Raw genomic sequence first — 20318 nt, forward strand, 5'->3', positions numbered from 1 at the left:
CTTACTCATGAAGCTATGTTCCATTATCGAACAATTGAGTTCCGTTTCCAAAACACTAGAATGATACATGATTAAATCCATGAAGTTATGTAGGAGTTTAGATTACTGAGGAATGATGGTTTTAATATGACTCCCCCATTTTTGATAACACCCAAAGGCCAGAGATACCTTCTGCCAAACAGTCATAGCGAAACCTTCCGGAACGTGTATAAAAGGAGTTAGCTCAAATAAACCAGGTGTGTCATTCAGTGAACCTGCACTCTGGTGTGCAGTTGATTGAATGAACCCTGAGACGCAGCACTTTGGTGTCTTATTTTTTCCTCTCTCTTTTTGAACAAAGACAACGAACGCGCAAGGACGATGGAAGGTTCCGTGATCTATTGAACATTGACATTTTATTACGTCCTTAACACTGCCCACCTTTGTTATTCGGTGTGTCATTTTATTGTTTACTGACAAATGCTCACACAATATTGAAACAGCAAAGGTGACAGAGCCTTGCGGTGTGCCAGGAGTGGTGCTGCCAAGTTGTAGCCTACATTTCCATTTGAGCGAGGAGGTGCATCTCCTGTAGACATTTTTTAAAAAGCTGTTAGAACACAGCGATTGCAGACTCGCAAAACTCTGTTGTGATGATTTGTTTTGTTTGAATTACCTGGTTGATGTATGATTTTGTATTTTAACCATGTTAAGTACTTTGTGAGACCTTCTGTGAGAAGTGCTTACGCAGTAAAAAGCATTTACTGACATCTTTCGACGCGAATGTTGACCGGACCAATATGGCGGCGAGCTACGCGTGCGAGCAAGCGAGCAACGAGGCGCTTAAAGCTGCGTATCCCCCCCTAGTGATCAATGGCCATTATCCGGTGTGGCTGCGGCTAGTCGACAGCATCAATGGCGAAACAAAGTTGACTTGACGACACAATTGGCAGCCGCTAAAGTATAACAAGGTACGTGAATACGTCACAGAGCTGACAACACGACATTAGCTGCGCGTCGAGCGCCGCCATGTCCTCGGCAAACGTCGCAACAGTTGGCTAATGCCACCGAGGCTAATGCTAACGAAGCTGGAAAGCTTCCGAGTGAGCTCAGGCAGGCTTGCTTGGAACCGGACGGACGGATGGATACACAGCAAGGCCACTAACCCACAGACTTGCGATAGCTCCAACATATAAAAAGAGTTGCGTTAACTACTACTCGCCGACACTTGCGCTGCTACATCTCGTGTTCAATGCTAATCCCGAGACTGTGCGCTAATGTTAGCTGCCTGCTATTCTTGATGTCCACTCAGATGCCAGTCCGGAGACCAACAGGCGACCAGTCCATTGTTTGGCTGTAGTGAATATAAAAGTCTACACACCCCTCTTCAAATGCGACGTTTTTGTGGTTATACCAAAACAATGAGACCAAGAGGAATCATTTCTAAACTTTTCCCACCATTAATGTGACTTATAAACTTGACAACTCAATTGAAAACATCATCTTTTTTTAGGTCGAGCAAAACTGGGATGATGTGGCTGCTCAGGCTGTGTTCAGAATTAACCAATCACCTTCACGGGATTCAACATACACATTCCACCTGATTAACCCCAAATAAAGTTCAGCTGTTCTAGTAGGCTGAACTGAATTCCGGCATTTAATGGTGGCCCGTGTGTGCTGACTCCCATTTAACACGTTTCAATGTTATATCAGTTTATTTTTGTATCGTATATACAGTATAGAAACTATAAATTGAATGTGCAATATCAAAGATCAGTTGACGTGTGGAACATAGTCAAGGTCAGAGAACCAAGGCAAATAAGTCAATGAAATGACAAAACCCCAATGCTGCTAAAGTGGCTGGTGCAACCCTGAATCTGGTGTGTGTGTGTGTGTGTGTGTGTGTGTGGCGCATCAGAGTTCAGGTGGGCAGGGGACAGAAGAGGTTGAGGGGGCAGAGCGGGCAGAGAGTTCAGATTCCTGACAGGCTGATGAATAAAAGTGTCATTGAGTCTGCTAGTCCTGGTCCGCAGACTTCGCAGTCTCCTCCCTGATAGCAACAGACTGAAGAGGCTGTGTGACAGATGGGTGGCATCCCCCGCTATGCGGAGGGCTTTGCGGGTGAGGCGGGTGCTGTCAATGTCCCGCGGGGAGGGAAGAGAGGTTCCGATGATCTTCTCTGCTGCCCTCACTATGCGATGGAGAGTCTTGCGGCAGGATGCGGTGCAGGCGCCGTACCGCGCAGGTATGCAGTTGGTCAGGATGCTCTCTATGGTCCCTCTGTAGAACGAGCACATGATGGCGGTCGGGGCTCTGGCTTTTGTCAGCTTGTGCAGGAAGTAGAGATGCTGGTGAGCTTTCTTGGCTAGTGATGAGGTGTTGTTGGTCCAGGAGAGGTTCTCTGTGATGTGCACTCCCAAGAACTGGGTGCTGCGCACTCTCTCCACCGCAGCACCGGTGATGTTCATGGGAGCATTCGCGGTAGGCAAGAACAATCTGTCCTTTACTGTTTTAGGAGCCACTTGCCACTGTTTCGGATGCAGCGCTGCCCTGTTGGCGTGATGCTGCAAGTTCAGTTAAAAAGTCAACACCAAACTGACCAGTTTTCAAGTTGACCGAGGTTTTACAGGCAGAGGATTCTCCTTCCTTGGGGGAGGTAACAACACGGTGCGTTTTTGTGTGCGCTGCAGCGGAGGTGGGTGGAGCCTCTCAGCGGCCTCAATGGAGGAAACAAAGGCGGAGCTCTCCGACAGCCCCTCCCTCTCTGTGTGCTCCTCCCCCTCCACGCCGTCCCCGTCCTCGGCCACGCCCCCGCTGGGCGTCATCAGCGAGGGGGCGGGTGAGGCGGCGGCGGCCGACGGGGCGGGGCTGCTGATCGACTCGGCGGTGGCGGAGAGGGCGTGTCGGGAGGTCCTGCACCAGCTCAAGCTGAGACACGTCGACCCCGCCCCCGACGGGGACGGGACGGCTCGGGAGGCCCGCGCCGCCGCCCCGCCGGCGAAGGCGGATGAGGAAGAGGACTGCTCGGCAAAGGGCGCTCGACGGCGCCAGCGGCACAACCCGGCATCCAAGCAGTCGTGGCTCCTGCGCCTGTTCGAGTCTAAACTGTTTGATGTTTCCATGGCGATCTCCTATCTGCACAACTCCAAGGAGCCCGGCGTGCAGGCCTACATCGGCAACCGACTCTTCAGCTTCCCGCACGACGACGTCGACTTCTTCCTGCCGCAGCTCCTCAACATGTACGTACACATGGACGAGCACGTGGGCGACGCCATCAAACCTTACGTGGTGGGTAAACACACACGCGTGAGCTATGCGCGCGCGCGCACACACACACACACACACACACGTGGGATGTACACTTCAAATGCCTCGATTCTGCTGCTCTTCTCACCAATAATCTTCCATTTGTCCTATTTAATGATTGCCTGGCATTCGCTGCGAACGCAATCATTCCTCACTCCCCAATCACAACAAAGGGATTTTTTTTAGTGGACATTTTAGGGAACTATCTCGGAGGTCCACTATTTGAAGTAGCCAATCCAACTGGACTTCAGATTTTGACATTTTTTTCAGTTTGCTACATACAGTACAGTGAGTTATCCAACTTAGTTATTCAAGTTCCGAGCTGTTGCTTCGTCATATTTTTGTTTGTTTTTTGTTTGCTTCGTGTTGCTGGCCAAAATTTCGATTACAAGCGGTCTTCGGATGCGCCGCTGCTCAAGTGAAGTGAAAACAATGGTTCAGTGGAGGTCGTGTGACGCCCTGGCATGTGGGCAAGGAGAGCCACAGTCGCCCTTTATTGAACGGTTTCGTAAAACACAAAAATCGAAAATGAAAACACTCTTAAGGAGCTGCTGTAGGGCCAAAACTCGTGTGCAGGCGCTCACACGCAGATAACCAATTCCAGCTCCTGACATCACCTGCTAGGCCACGCCCCTTAAAGGCACACATGCAGCGTGGCAATGCAACAAATTAAACTCTGATCGCAAAACACAACTGTGTTATTTTTGGTTTTTATACAAAATAGGGCCTATATTTAAAATGTGACTTGTATTTAAAGTGCTTTAGAAAAAAAGTTGAGTTGAGCATTAATGTTGTTTGATTTCAGTAAATATGGCGACCTAATGCTGCAAATTCAATGAGTGACTATTTTCAGTTCTTTAAAATCGATAAAATGTCTTGAAACTGTTGTGTGTAATCATTTGGAACAGTTCATTTTAAGTTTTTTATGTTTCCCCCAAAAATACGAGGTTTGTTCAAAAACATTCCAGTGATGGAACGTAAAAACTGTCACTGACTGTCATTTGTGTTGACTATTTAGGAAAATCTGGGGAAAAAAATAATTTGCATAACAATTTTAAACGCGGTTTACAGTATACGCACGCATGCAAGCTGTATACAAACATACACAAACCCATATCCAGCATACGGAGCACCGCGCACGTGAGTGAAAGCTTCTTTATACTCGCGCAGGCGGCGACCGCGCTGACGTCACTGCGGCTATCCCGCACGCACTTTGCCTTTATACTCGAGCACAACCTTCGCGTGCAGTTTTGAAAATGTACTGCAGTTCTCCAAGTCGGTGGTGTCGCTACGTCTGGTATTGGCTAGGACGCCACAGGGTGGAGTTTCCTCTCCATTTTTTGACCATTTCCGGTAGCCGTTTTTCCTTTCCTTTCTGTAACAAGGAACAAAGCAACAACAATGGCGACCGTGGAGCTGTGTCTGCTAGAACAAATGGACCTAGATGACCAGATGATACATTTAATTATGCTGCAAAATCGATAAAGAAGGCGGCGGCGTAGGTGGTATGTAGAACCGAGAGGAACGCTGAGTACGGCATCACAGCATGTGACTAAAACGGACCAATCACGAGAGATGATGTCCGCGGCATTCTACGCGCAGCAACATTTTTTGCCGTGTTCGCGTCATGTGACACAGAGGGGTCGCACGGGCCAATGCGTCGGTCACGTGATGCAATACGGGCGTTGTCGGCCTCGCGAGCGCAGGAGTATAAAGAGGCCTTGACTCTTGCATGCGTGTTGCCTTCAGGTGCATCGCTGCAGGCAGAGCATCTCGTTCAGTCTTCAGTGCGCGTGGCTGCTGGCCGCGTACTCGTCGGACATGCACATTTCCACGCAGCGCCACTCTCGAGGCGCCAAACTGCGCAAGCTCATCCTGTCCGACCAACTCAATCCGGCCGCCGCCCGGGCCCGCCGGGACGCACTGACGCTGATGCCGTTCTGCGCCGCCCCGCCCCCCGCCGCCGTCCCCCCGGGGCCCGAGCACGGCCTGTCGCCCTCCAAACGCACGCACCAACGCTCCAAGTCGGACGCCGCCGCCGCCGTCAGCCTCAGCAGCAACCTGAAGAGGACGGCCAGCAACCCGAAGGTGGAGAGCAGCCACGATGAGGTAACTGCACCGTTCGTGTCGGGATTCGCGTCGCCACAAAATTCACAATTGACAAATTGGTGGCTTCATCTTCTCATGACATTGAAAGACTATTGCTTTTTTCAGACCTCTGATTGGCTAAAGTAGTATAAATGCATTTTGCAGTTTTAAAACTCAAATGTACACAGTTGTGACCCATAAGTTAATTTAAGATTTCCAAACCCCAATTCCAGTTAAGTTGGGACGTTCTGTAAAACAAATAGAATGATTTGAAAATCCTTTTCAATTGAATACACTACCAAGACAAGATATTTAACATTTAAACTGATGATTTTTTTTGCAAATACTCTCTCATTTTGAGTGAGATTCCTGCGACAGGTTAGGTTGTTGTTGTTGTTGTTAAATCTGGGCGAGGGGCATGTTTCCCACTTTCCTTTTAACAACACTCGTTGAAGCGTTTGGGAAGTGAGGACACAAATTGTTGAAGCTTTGTAGCTGGTATTCTTTCACATTCTTGCTTGATGTACAGCGTGAGTTCTCCGTTGTGGTATTTTGCGCGTGATAATGCACCTGCACACATTTTCAATGGGACACAGGTCCGGACTGCCGGTCTAATACTCGCACTTCTTTTACCACGAATGAAGCCACGCTGTTGTAACACGTGCAGAATGTGGCTTGGCATTGTCCCTGAAAAAGACGTTGCTTGGATGGCGGCACATGTTGCTCCAAAACCTGTATGTACCTTTCAGCATGAATGGTGCTTTCACAGATGTGCAAGTTACCCAGTCGCTACGTTTGTCGAGGTCTGAAAAAAGCAATAGTCTTTCAATGTCCTGAGAAGATGTTTGTAGACGTAGCGACTGACTGGGTTAACTGTTAACAGTCTGTTAACTGTGTTATTCTTCTGCAAAACATTGCACAAGAATATTGTATGGCAATATTCAACAATGAATAACTTCGTTATGTCCAGGAGAATATGCCAAAACAGGTTTGCGCAACAGCATTTTAAGCTTTTGTTAAAAAAAAAAAATTGTCAAAAATTAAGATGACATCAAAATGTAACCCTAATTAAATATTTTAAACCACACAGACAAGTTTGTCACTACAGCACATACTGGCATACAAATTTGGCTAGAATTCTGCAGAAAGAAAATGTCAGTGACGGGATCGTGAAATATTCACTTACAAGCAGCTGCGGCCGTAGGGATATGCTAGCTAGCTCCTCCGTTAGCCTGATTCGGCGAATGAGGACTTTCTTGCGCTTCCTCCTTTCTCTCCTCCTTCACCATGCACCCGTTCGGTTGTTCGCTTTTAGAGACCGTATAAATACTCTCTAAAGTAAAATTGCACATCGTTAAAAAGCAACGGTCAGGATTATATCAAGACGATATATCGCCCACGCCGATGTGCAGTACATGTTTGGCCTGTGTCTTATGTGCGGATTGGTTGGAGGTCACCTAGAATGTCTTCAAGATGTTCCTAAAGTAAAAGTCAAGAGTTGACTTCCGCCACATCACGTGACCTATCAGCAAACAGGAAATTGTAACGCAGGAGTCGGGGCTCGTGTCCACAGCTTCCTCTGATCTCTGACCTCTCACCCTCAGGAAGGTTCCAACTTGGACTTTGTTGACACTGTCAACGCTGCTGTAAGTTTTGTAACTTGACCCCGTGCGCGCTGCATTGTGGGAAATCAATCAGGCTGACCTTTGTCTTGTGGTTCTGGGCCGGTTCTGCTTCTTCTGTTCTGGTGGGCTTTTCTTCTGGTTGGGGTTCCGGTGCTGGTTGTGCTCGTGATGACCGTGGTATCCATCCATCCATTTTCCGAACCGCTTCTTCTCACGAGGGTCAGAGGCGGGGTACACCCTAAACTGGTCGCTAGCCAATTGCAGGGTACATATAGACGAACAACCATTCGCACTTACATTCCCACCCATTTTATGTTTCCGTTCCTGTGACGCAGAAATGCAACTCGCCAATCACTGGTTGTGCACGGACGTTGCAAAGCGCCGCTGTTCAGGGAAGCTCCTTTTTGCTACGTAACCTTTGCTCAAGAAAGAAGGATGAACAGACAGACAGACAGACAGACAGACAGATGGCCCGGCTTGCTGAGAGAGCTTTAGTGCAGAGAGAGAGAGAGCGCTACAAGACTCTCACTCGGCCATGCCATTCAAAGGCCCAAAACGCCAATGTACTCGGTGTGTGCGTGTGAAACCGGTTTATTTCTTGACTTGTGTTTTGAGAGGAAAACAATTTTTTCTCTTGATATTAAAACAGACGAGGGACATTTTCATTAATTTCAATGAGGAAGGTTGATCTGAGTCAGGAGCGTGGGATCAAACTCCCAAGTCAAGTTCCCCCTGTTCTTGTGTGTTGGGCTATGTCCACGCAATCACACGTTTTACATTCTGACGTAATAGAACTGAAAGCAGTGACGAACGGGCTCTTTCTCATGGCCGACCCTCACATCGGTTGGCGAGGACAAACGGCCCGTCGGTTAGCGCCTTCGCCCATCCGTCCGTCTTGGGAACCCGCTTCTGATTGGAGCGCAATCCTTAGTAGGAGTTTGGCAAAGTAAGAGCTTTAGCATCAACCAAAATGGCTTCCTGTTGGATTTGCTGCACGGTCCTTGAGAATTTTTGGCATGTCCTGCCAACTTTGTGTTGATCACTGAAACTGGTGTCGGGTGTCATCTTTTCGACGGAGGGGCTTCTTGTTCATTTTGGGGCATAGTCCTTGAGACGTTTTTCTGTGTTCTGTTCATGGCAATTGATCGAACTGGTGTCGGAGTTTAATTTTTACCAGCTTTCCAAGGGGTGCTACTGAATGAGTTATGGGAGTCTTGTTTGGTGACCCTAAAATCCATACATTTTCCCCAGGAATTTGTGGCCAATTTTTTATTTATTGATTGATTTATTTTTGTCATTCATTCAAGTGAATCGGGATTAAGGAATGAGTGAATGATTTTGAGTGCAGTCGCCGCGTTCGCAAGCATTCACTCATACCTTACAAAATGATTTTGAGTGGACATTTTAGGAACTATCTACGAGGTCCACAAGTTGAAGTGGCCAATCCAACCAACTTCAGCATGTCATTTTTGGAAAATCTTGTCCCGTTGCTATTCATTGGGCAGAAGAAGAATAAATATCAAACGCAGAGATTCCAAGATGTTCCGAGTACCGCCTGATGCTGGCAACCCTAACCTTGAGAATCCGGCATTTGCGCGTTGTCGTGAATCCTAACAAATAATGAGTGACGGCTCGTGTTGGTGTGATGGCCCCGCCCGCAGCCGGTGCGCCTGGCGCCACAGCGAGAGTTCATCAAGTCTCTGATGGGCATCGGCAAGCGTTTGGCGACGCTGCCCACCAAGGAGCAGAAGACGCAGCGCCTCATCTCCGAGCTGTCGCTGCTCAACCACAAGCTGCCCGCCCGCGTCTGGCTGCCCACCGCCGCCTTCGAGCACCACGTGGTGCGTGTGCCGCACACCCAGGCTGTGGTGCTCAACTCCAAAGACAAGGTGAGGCCTGCCCACGCACCCGCACGCCATCTTTCACAATAGCATTCGGAAATACAGTCAGCCCTCGCATATTCGCCGTTAGACGTTCGCGAGTTTGCCTCTTGGCGGACCTCTTCTCCTTTATTTGTTCAAAACTCAATAATTCATTGGCTTTTCATGTCTAATATAAAGATATTGCTTTGGTCCCATCTTTTGGCATCTTGGGGCCAAGGATTCATGTCAAAGTTAAAGCTTAATTCAGTCTCGCAGTAGCCTTCTCTAAGGCCTGGTACACACACAAAGATAATCAGACTAGTTTTTGGTCCTGATTTTGTTCCTTTCCGACCGAGGATTTCAAACACCAGACTATCCTGACTCTTGTAAGATGATCCTGTGGTCTGAGGTCTGTCAAAAGTGAATTTGTCCCGATTATTGGGTCCCAAACAGGTCGGGGCTGACAATCTTCATACATGCAAATCAGTTGCCTTTTGGCGAAATTCACCGTTTTTTAACTCAAAATAGGCCATTTCCGTGAATCGTATCGATCCGATGGGTTTTTCCTTGGGGTGGGGTCGCCGTCGTCATAGGCTGTTTCGTACTCCTTGAACGCTGGCAGCTAGATCCATTCTACACATCCACCATCCATACGCAGATCTAATTGTGAATATTACTTCGCAGCGCTTCTGCCTGTGCGCTCGGAACTTACTTTGGATAAGTCACAGCAGTTGACGAGACCAGAAAAAACACTTCTGCCGCTTCTGCTGTTAAGAAGTAACGGTACTTTTACTCCCTTAACAATTATTGCATATTTATCAACTATTTCATGCGCGAGACTACGACTTGCGCATTGGGCGCTGTTTGCTCCAATCCATTTGAAGCGCTAGTGACTTTTAAGTCCCGTTTCACCAGTCAAACGACACAAAGTCACATGACCTCACACGACGTCTTCTATTGGGCTTCCCGGGCATAGGTATTAACACTAGATAAGCCAGCCCCGCTGATTGTCGTACCTACGTGGCGGCCATGTTGGGAAGGCAACGCCGCGCTACTTATGTTTACATTTAGAGGCATAAAAGCAACAGCTTTCATGTATTGTAGTGTTTGTCTGGCACTGTCTGCCCAAACGTGGATATTTCAGCCCACTTAAAACACCTTGCAGTCAATTGCAGATGCAGTTTTGGCTGTGCATACACACACACATATACACACTTGCGCGCAGCAATATCAGAATTTGCACTTTCACATTTTTATTTTGGTATTTTTATTTCATTGATGTTCATGCTGCGGTTAAAAAAATCTGAAGTTACTTACTATTTACTCAGTACTTGATTAATTATTTCACCGTGTACTTTTTACTCTTAAGTAAGGGAGGACGACTTTTTACTTTTACTTGAGTCACATTATTGTCAAGTAACAGTACTCTTACTTGAGTACAAAGTTTGGCCAACATTTTTGATCAGCCCGTGTCGTATTTGTTGCACTGGTCTTTTGTATTTTCGCATTGTGGTGCTGCGGGTCGCGGTCACGTGCACGTAACATCGGCGACAAGCGTTGATCCGCTAGTACATCTTGTATTAGTTAGGAAACGCGCCTACAATTATCTAATTAGTTTACTGATGTTAATGTTAAATGTATTGGGCGACGTAGCGATGTTAGGGATTATGTCACAACACAATGAACTAACTTCAAATTCAGACATGGCCAATAAAAACGGGAAAATACTGTACCTAATATTTTCCTGGAGGTTGGGTTTGGGGTTAGCCTTTGAAGTTGGTAATAGTGAAAAATAAAGTGAAACACACGATACTTTAGTCAATTCTTTTCCAGGAGGAAAGTGCTTAAAGAGGAGGATGCTATTCATGTGGCACAGCTTGAAGCAGGCATCAGGTCCAGGTGGACATGGGCCTGGCTCAGGTTGGAGGCCAAAACAAAAAACCAAAGAAATGAAACAAATTTAATTTTAATCTTAAATTTGTACATTAACATGTACTTGAGCGCTGTAAATAAATGTTTTTCTGCGAGAAGAACATTTGTTAATTTTGCCTTATGGTACTCTTCAGAGTCTTCAAGATTGCTGAATTTATTTTAAAATCCCAAAAATTCTCTGCGGGGGCCCGGGGATCCCCCCCAGACCACCCTACAATTCTTTTTTTAATTTTTTTTTTGGGGGTCACCTTTTTCATGCCTTTGGTGTTTGTGTGTCTGAATCTTAAATATTAAACGTGTTCAATATGTAAGACCAAAAATCTGACGTCTCCCGAGTCACGACTCGGTGAGTTGTGACGTGAAACGGAATGTACATTCGACAACACTCCTGCCTCTGGCCGCTTCGGAAACACCCAGAAAACATCGCCGCAACATATCTGCTAGCCAATCAAGGTTACACCACAACCATACACAAAGTCTGATTGACCTCAGAAATGGAGGACCAACTTGTGGAGTGCGGGAAGTGCAAGAGTGTTTATTTAGCATCTTCGCCAAGTTTTATTTTTTAAAATTTTAATTTCTGTCTCCTCTTTGATTTTGTATCTTGCTGTTGCTATGTTTCTTCTTCTTGGTTTTTGTTTGATTACATTTGATCACATGAGATTTCTGTCTTGGAGGACTGGATTCTCGATCGGTGGTGGCACACAATCGTTATGCGTTTGTGTGTACGTGTATTGCGCTTATTGGAGCACACCACGTGCAGTAGAACCAAAACCTTTAAATGGCCAATTTTTTTCATTTAAATTTGTTTTTTTAAATCTTCATCGATTTAATCTTTAAAGTTTTGAACATCTTGTGTGTACAAGGCCTAACAGAAAAAAATGCTTTGCCACCATCTTGTGGTGTCTCTAGGCTATTCCAACCCTTTATGGGTGGGTGTAGCGACTGTCCGCTCTTCAGAGCAGAGCTCGGTCCTGAAACGTGTGGTCGACCTTGGCCTCGCTCCGCCGGGCGAGCGCGCACGTTAAAGGCGGCCCGCTTGTCGTCCACTCCCCTGGCTCACCCGCTTTTAAGCTGGCGGTAAAATGCGTTGGGAAACGAGTGTCCGATCTGGCCACCCGCGCAGACCGTGCCCACGTTACGCCGCCTCTGACCCCACAGGCGCCCTACCTCATCTACGTGGAGGTTTTGGAGGTGGACAACTTCGAGACGTCCAGCGTGCCGGCGCGAATCCCCGAGAACCGCATAAGGAGCACGCGCTCCGTGGAGCACCTCCCCGACTGCGGCATGACCACGGAGCAGCGCGCCGGAAGCTTCTCCACCGTGCCCAACTACGACAACGACGACGAGGCCTGGTCAGTGGACGACATCGGCGAGCTGCAAGTGGAGGTGGGCGTCGCCCCGGATTTGCTCTCGCCGAAAAGATTTCAACGGCTGCCGCACGACGGGACTGTTTCTCTTTTCTGGCAGCTTCCGGAAGTCCACGCGAGCTGCGACAACATCAGTCAGTTCTCCGTGGATAGCATCAGCAGTCTAGAGAGCAAAGAACCCGTCTTCATCGCAGCCGGAGACATCAGGTTGGTCCTTCCCTTCCTGCTCCTCGATCGAGCGTTCGGCTACACGTTGCCAAGTCAGTCAACCGTCAGTTGGCGTGTCCGTCAACAAGGTCCATCAACGTGTCCGCATGTCTGCCAGGCACGCCGACGTGTCCATCAAATCTCCGGCCTCAGGCCGACTCAATACATATCTCGATACGCGGGTTGCGATTTGATTTTTAAAAAACAATTTAATAGCGGAACGGTTCGATACGATTCAGTTCAGTATGGGAGCGAGACTATACGATTCGATAGTTAACATTTGAGTTCAAATTCTATAAAATGACATTCATACAAGTATTTTCAAGTGTAAAATAAGACTTAAATATCTTATTTTCAAGAATCTAATCAATTATTTGGATAGACCACAACAATTTATTTTTGTAGAGAAAATAATCTACACCAACACTATTGAGAGCCAGAAGGGAAGCCATTCAAGCTAGGACTGCCCCTGTACATGTACGCACTGCTCGTTTTGAAAAAAATTATGACTATAAACACACTGCTTGCTGAGCGCTGACTGAATTTTTGAACTTTAAGTTGTGACGACTATCTTGGCTTAGCTGGTGATTGTTGTGTTCGCTTTGGGACATGCCTGGTTGGGTGTCCTTTTAACGGACGCCTTGGATGTTCACTGGAATTTTTTGGGGTTGCACAGTACCGACACCGGTATGTAGAAGTGGACAGTGAGGACTCAAGAAGAAGCATTCATTTGCTGAGGACTAGCCCATTGGAATTGCAGAGATGTACACACCTCTGCCATTGTCTCCGGTTGCGTGTTTACACTATGCTGCCCGCATTTCAACAGCAGCCTTGAGAAAACGTACGTACTGTGACATTACATTTTATGTTTACAACTTCCTGGGCAAATGTAGCTAGCATCTGTGATCGCCAAAGTATAGGGCTGTCACTATCAAATCTTTTTAGAATACTAAATTATCCTTTAGATATTACGTCGAGTACTCGAGTAATCACCACCTCCCCGTCCTTTCCGACCGAGGATGTCAAACACCAGACTACTACAGATTATTATTTTTATTTAATTTTTTTACTACTACTGACATGCATTTTATTCTCATTTATGATGGCTGGATTTCTATCCTTTAAACTGCATATGTTGGTATTGAGTGTATGGTATAAACCCTGTACAGAATTTGAGCCTTTCAAAAAATCAGCCTTTCCTTAGGTTAGCATTAGTGCGCTAGCGATGACATTTTAAAGGGGGGGGGGGGGGGGGTGCGCGCTACCATTACACATCTAATAGTGTCTTAAAAATCACGCTCCTCTGTCGTTTTTGACAAAGTTTTCCATTGGCCCGACAGTATGTCCATCTGCAACAAATGTCCGTGCGGGAAATATGGACAGTGGCCAAATTGTTCCGGGCAGCGCCAATATGTGTTTATTAATACTTTCTATTACCTCGAGACAGAAATTTTGGCGTCGACCAATTTTTGTGGTTGACTTAGCCGAATTTCTTTTTTCACAGCACTACAAAAGTTGTAGTGCTGTGATGTTGAAAATAGTGATGCTACGGAGAAATGTAGTTAAAGTAGAAAAAGTTATAGTGTTGTATCTTTAATCGTTCCCAACCCTACCGTCAACACCATGCTGGTGTGTCTGTCATCGCTTCAGTGTACCGTCAAAGTCCCGCTCGACATGTCGGTGTGTCCGTCAACGCGTTGATGTGTCCGTCATAACGTAATGTGCGTGCGCAGGCGGCGTCTGTCGGAGCAGCTGGCGCAGACCCCCACCACTTTCAAACGGGACCCCGAGGACCCGTCGGCCGTGGCCCTTAAGGAGCCGTGGGAGGAGAAAGTCCGGTAGGCGTCCATCGCGTCGGCTTCCGCCGCCTCTGCCTCGGCACGTCCCGTAACCTTCGTGGTGTTCTTCAGGCGGATCCGGGAAGGTTCTCCTTACGGGCACATGCCCACGTGGCGCCTGCTGTCCGTCATCGTCAAATGCGGCGACGACCTTCGTCAGGAGCTGCTGGCCTTCCAAGTGCTGCGGCAACTGAAGGTAAGTCAGTGTCGTCGCGTCACCGGCCGGCGTGCTCACGGCCTCACGGTCTCGCGGTCTCCCTCTCTGTCCGGCCGGCCGGCCCGCAGTCCATCTGGGAGGCGGAGCGGGTTCCGCTGTGGATCAAGCCCTACAAGATCCTGGTGCTGTCCTCGGACAGTGGCATGATCGAGCCGGTGGTGAACGCCGTGTCGCTGCATCAGGTGAAGAAGCACAGCCAGCTGTCTCTGCTGGACTACTTCCTGCAGGAGCACGGCACGCCCACCACCGAAGCCTTTCTGTCGGCCCAGCGGAACTTTGTGCAGAGCTGCGCCGGCTACAGCCTCATCTGCTACCTGCTGCAGGTCAAGGACAGGTCAGTGCGCGGCCTACGGTATCGACTTCCTAACAAAATGGACGGAACGCTGCTTCTTCACTTTGCTGTGTGAGTCCTTCAGACTTTTTGGGCCGTTCCCTTATGATAGATTGGTTCACTAGATGTGTCACAATTAATTGGTTCATCCACAGTTAATCGACTTTTTTTTCAATTGATTAATCGTCAGATCCAAATCATCAATGCAGCCCTATGGGGGGCACAAGCCAGTGCAAACTGTAGCCCGATCCAAAGCCCGGATGAATGCAGAGGGTTGCGTCAGGAAGGGCATCCGTCTTAAAACTTTGCCAAACAAATATGAGCGTTCATCTAAAGAATTCCATACCGGATCGGTCGTAGCCCGGGTTAACAACGTCCGTCCCCGGCACTGTCAACCTGCAGGATGCTGGTGGAAATTCAGCTACTGTGGGTCGAAGACGAAGAAGAGGTGGAAAGCGGGTTCTTGGGCAGAAAGAGAAGAGGAAAGCACAGAGCCTATGACGGGAAAAGTTCAGGAGTTGGTTGACATGATGATTAGGAGAAAGGTTGATATATTGTGTTTCCAGGAGACCAGGTGGAAAGGCTGGAAGTTTAGGGGCAGGGTTTAAATTATTTTACCATGGTGTAGATGGGAAGAGAAATGGAGAGTTGGCCAAGAATGTCTTGGAGGTGAAAAGAGTATCAGATGGAGTGATGATGCTGAAACTTGAACTTGAGGGTGTTATGTATAATGTGATGAGTGGCTAAGCTCCACAGGTAGGATGTGACCTAGAGGTGAAAGAGAAATTCTGGAAGAAGCTAGACGAAGTCGTTCTGAGCATCCCAGACAGAGAGAGAGTCGTGATTGGTGCAGATTGTCATGGACATGTTGGTGAGGGTCATAGGGGTGATGAAGAAGTGATGGGTAAGTACGGCATCCAGGAAAGGAACTTGGAGGGACAGATGGTGGTCGACTTTGCAACAAGGATGCAAATGGCTGTAGTGAACACTTTTTTCCAGAAGAGGCAGGAACATAGGGTGAACAACAAGAGCGGAGGTAGAAGCACGCAGGTGGATTACATCTTGCGCAGACGATGTCATCTGAAGGAGGTTACCGACTGTAAGGTTGTGGTAGGGGAGAGTGTGGCTAGACAGCAAAGACGATGACTCTGGTGGTGGTGGGGAGGAAGATTAGGCAGACAAAGGCAGAGGAGAGAACCATGTGGTGGAAGCTGAGACAGGACGAGTGTTGTGCAGCTTTTCGGGAAGAGGTGAGACAGACCCTCGGTGGACGGGAGGAGCTTCCAGAACACTGGACCGCTGCAGCCAAGGTGATCAGAGAGGCAGGCAGGAGAGTACTTGGTGTATCTTCTGGCAGGAAAGGAGAGAAGGAGACTTGGTGGTGGAACCTCACAGTACAGGAAACCATACAAGGAAAAAGGTTAGCTAAGAAGAAGTGGGACACGGAGAGGACCGAGGAGGAGAGGCGAAAGGAATACATTGAGATGCGACACATGGCAAAGGCCAAACAAGAGGCAAATGATGACATGTATGCCAGGTTGGACACTAAAGAACGAGAAAACGACCTATACAAGTTGGCCAGACAAAAGGATAGAGATGGGAAGGATGTGGAGCAGATTAGGGTGATTAAGGATAGAGATGGAAATGTGTTTACTGGTGCAAGTTGTGTGCTGGATGGATGGAAAGAATACTAGCTTGAGGAGTTGATGAATGAGGAAAATGAGAGAAAAAGAAGAGTAGAAGAAGAAGAGTGTGATGGACCAGGAATGATTAGTAAGGGGGAAGTTAGAAAGGCATTAACAAGGATGAAAAATGGAAAGGCAGTTGGTCCTGATGACATTCCTGTGGAGGTATGGAGGCATCTAGGAGAGGTGGCTGTGGAGTTTTTGACCAGCTTGTTCAATAGAATTCTAGCGCGTGAGAAGATGCCTGAGGAATGGAGGAAAAGTGTGCTGGTGCCCACTTTTAAGAACAAGGGTGATGTGCAGAGCTGTGGGAACTATAGAGGAATAAAGTTGAGGAGCCACACAATGAAGTTATGGGAAAGAGTAGTGGAGGCTCGACTCAGGACAGAAGTGAGTATTTGCAAGCAACAGTATGGTTTCATGCCTAGAAAGAGTAACACAGATGCATTATTTGCCTTGAGGGTGTTGATGGAAAAGTACAGAGAAGGTCAGAAGGAACTACATTGTGTCTTTGTAGATCTCGAGAAAGCCAATGACAGAATACCCAGAGAGGAACTGTGGTACTATATGCGGATGTCTGGAGTGGCAGAGAAGTATGTTCAAATAGTACAGGACATGTATGAGGGCTGCAGAACAGCGGTGAGGTGTGCTGTAAGTGTGACAGACGAATGGAAGGTGGAGGTGGGACTGCATCAGGGATCGGCCCTGAGCCCCTTCCTGTTTGCAGTGGTGATGACAGATGAGGTTAGACTGGAATCCCCTTGGACCATGATGTTTGCAGATGAGATTGTGATCGGCAGTGAAAGCAAATAAACAACAATAATCTGTTAAGTAATTGAGAAAAGCAATATTTTGCAATAAAATTTGTCTAATCTTTATCTGATTATTTGATTAATCGATGGAATAATCGATTCTAAAAATATTTGATAGTGGCAGCTCTGATGTCCACCCGATATGGTGTCAATTGGTCAAACTGGTGTCAGAGGCTCATTTTTGTTTTCAAACATTCCTGAGTGACATTTGGAGGCGCTGCCCCTAAAACGTCTCCGTTGCGGTGCCCCCTCAGGCACAACGGCAACATCCTGCTGGACGCGTGCGGACACATCATCCACATCGACTTCGGCTTCATCCTGTCCAGCTCTCCCAAGAACCTCGGCTTTGAGACGTCTGCCTTCAAACTCACCGCAGAGTTTGTCGAGGTCTCTTCTCGTTCCTGTTGGCCCTGACGGCTGCCGTAGCCACACCCTCATTGTGTGTGTGTGTGTGTGTGTGTGTGTGTCAGGTGATGGGCGGTCCTGATGGTGACATGTTCAACTACTACAAGATGTTGATGCTTCAGGGCCTGATCGCCGCCAGGAAGCACATGGACCGGGTGCTCCAGATTGTGGAGATCATGCAACAAGGTCGGCACACGCCAAGAACACGCTAACATGTCCCGTGACCTCGTCACCTGACCGTACGCGTGCGCGACAGGCTCGCAGCTGCCCTGCTTCCACGGCTCCAGCACCATGCGAGGCCTGAAGGAACGCTTCCACATGAGCCTGACCGAGGAGCAGCTGCAGGTTCTGGTGGAGCAGATGGTGGTCGGCTCCATGCGCTCGCTCACCACCAAACTCTACGACGGATTCCAGTACTTCACCAACGGCATCATGTGACAACCACATTCCAGGAGGACTATGAGGATGAAGATGATGATAATGCATACCATGATGATTGCATTCTCAGGTGTTTCTTTCTGTTTTTTTCTTCATTGGCGTGTCGGACAGCGTTCCGTGGAGAAACGTTCCGTGTAACATTCCCGACATGTTTGTCGTGTTTTGGCGTGAGCGTTCTTTTTGTTCGGTTTCATCCCGTTTTGTTCCGTTTTGCTTTTTGTTCACCGTGACCTGTCAATCATCACCTCTACTAATATGACCCCGCCCACTTGATACTGGCAGTCACTGGGAAATGTCAAATGAAGTCAAATGATAATTCAATGGCCTTTCAAAACGTGTACTGCTCATTGCGCCATGGACCCATGAAAATTAAAGTGTGATGAAAGGTTTCGCTTGAAACGGTCTGTGCTTGTGAAACAAGAAGGATAAATTATGGAAGCTCGTTCCCACCCCAAAAAAATACAAAATTCCTGGGCAGGAAGCTCATTTCCACAGGTATTTTTTGTTGTTGCTTTACTGATGGGAAGCCTGTTTCTGCACCTGCTAAACGTTTTACTCCATGGCGGAAGCCATTACTACCAGTAAAAAATAAAAAGTCCCTTCCAAAGGTATTGGAACGGCAAGGTCACTTCCTTTTGTTTTTGTTGTATACTGAAGACATTTAGGTTTCAGATCAAAAGATGAATATGAGAAAAAAGTTCAGAATTCCATTTTTTTTTTTTTTTTTAATTTCGTGGTATTTATATCTAGTTGTGTTAAACAACGGATGACAGAGCACATTTTGTTTGAAGCCACCCACTTTCAAGTGAGCAAATATATTGGAACATGTGACTGATTGGTGTTTCTCGTTGCTCAGGTGTTGACTTTTACATTGATTGCTTAAACATTAGTGCTTGTTTTTGGGTTTGAGTTTTTACCTGCAAACAAAGACCAGAGCGCTGTCTGTGGGAGAAAAGCAAACCGTTTTGAAGCTGAGAGAAGAGGGAAAATCGATCAGATCTGTCGCACAAACATTTGGCATAACAACACAACAATTTGGAATGTCCTGAAAAGGAGAGAAACGACTGGCATACGGAGCAACAGACATCGAACAGGTCGGCCAAGAATATCGACAGCGGTCGATGACGGAAGGATTGTGAGAGCTGTGAAGAAACACCCAAAGACAACCTTGGCCGGATCTGTGCCTTGCCACAATTCTGTCTCTGAGCTCTTCAGGCAGTTCCTTTGACCTCATGATTCTCATTTGCTCTGACATGCACTGTGAGCTGTAAGGTCTGATATTGATAGACAAGTGTGTGGCTTTCCTAATCGAGTCCAATCAGTATAATCAAACAGCTGGCCTCCAATGAAGGTGGAGAACCATCTCGAGGATGATCAGAAGAAATATATGAGCGTCACAGCAAAGGGTCGGAATACTTAGGACTGTGATATTGCAGTTTTTCTTTAATAAATCTGCACAAATTTTAACAATTCATTTTTTCTGTCAATATATGTTGTGCTGTGTGTACATTAATGAGGGGGGGAAAATGAACTTAAATGATTAGCAAATGACTGCAATAAAACTGAAAAATTTAAGGGGGTCTGAATACTTTCCGTACCCACTGTGTGTGTGTGTATATATATATATATATATGATTGAAAAGTAACTCCCTATTTTAAAATATTTATTGATATGTTGTAATATTTTTCTAAAATTTTGTTGGCGTCTGTTCCGTGATTAGAGGAGCAAGTCTATTCTAGCAAAGCGGCGACTTTGGAAGAACGTTCTCCCAAGTTGTGTCTTCCGTCCCTCAGGAGTTCCTTGTGAAAGCAGGCGATGCGGTTGCTTGCCAGGCGGCGCGAGAAAGTGCCGGCGCCCGCATCCAATTTCAAATCCAACGCCACGCAACGCCCTTTCTTCTCCTGTTCGTTTCTTGTAAGAATTTTAGTTCAGCGCTAAATTGCAAGTAGTTCGAAATCGGGAGTTACTTTTCAATGACCCGGTGTGTGTGTGTGTGTGTGTGTGTGCATATATATATATATATATATATATATATATATATATATAGCCAATTATAGTTCAGCGCTAAATTGCAAGTACTTCGAAATAGGGAGTTACTTTTCAATGACCCGATATATATATATATATATATATATATATATATATATATATATGCGTGTGTATATATATATATATATATATATATATAGCCAATTATAGTTCAGCGCTAAATTGCAAGTAGT

At 47.0% G+C, this 20318-nt stretch overlaps 1 protein-coding gene across 2 annotated transcripts; it reads left to right on the forward strand.

Annotated features, from left to right (window-relative positions):
* Positions 1 to 786: 786 nt before the first annotated feature.
* pi4kb (phosphatidylinositol 4-kinase, catalytic, beta) lies at positions 787 to 18494 on the forward strand. Of its 2 annotated transcripts, XM_061696368.1 has the most exons (13): positions 787 to 950; positions 2670 to 3267; positions 5035 to 5394; positions 6978 to 7019; positions 8660 to 8887; positions 11954 to 12181; positions 12263 to 12369; positions 14103 to 14207; positions 14280 to 14403; positions 14493 to 14758; positions 17507 to 17639; positions 17723 to 17843; positions 17914 to 18494. In XM_061696368.1, the coding sequence occupies exons 2-13, from the start codon at positions 2701 to 2703 to the stop codon at positions 18093 to 18095; spliced, it is 2463 nt and encodes an 820-aa protein (XP_061552352.1). In that variant the 5' UTR covers positions 787 to 950; positions 2670 to 2700; the 3' UTR covers positions 18096 to 18494. The 2 variants fall into 2 exon arrangements, with proteins under 2 accessions (XP_061552352.1, XP_061552353.1); XM_061696369.1 differs by lacking the exon at positions 6978 to 7019.
* The last annotated feature ends 1824 nt before the right edge of the window (positions 18495 to 20318 follow it).

The sequence above is a fragment of the Phycodurus eques genome, chromosome 14 (assembly GCF_024500275.1).
Source record: "Phycodurus eques isolate BA_2022a chromosome 14, UOR_Pequ_1.1, whole genome shotgun sequence".
Classification (NCBI taxonomy): domain Eukaryota; kingdom Metazoa; phylum Chordata; class Actinopteri; order Syngnathiformes; family Syngnathidae; genus Phycodurus; species Phycodurus eques.

Bases quoted from the DNA above. Each gene is read 5' to 3' on its own strand.
- pi4kb (XM_061696368.1), top strand. From the start codon at position 2,701: ATGGAGGAAACAAAGGCGGAGCTCTCCGACAGCCCCTCCCTCTCTGTG. The intron at 14,759-17,506 runs GTCAGTGCGCGG...GTGCCCCCTCAG, and splicing joins CTGCTGCAGGTCAAGGACAG to GCACAACGGCAACATCCTGC. The intron at 17,640-17,722 runs GTCTCTTCTCGT...TGTGTGTGTCAG, and splicing joins TCACCGCAGAGTTTGTCGAG to GTGATGGGCGGTCCTGATGG.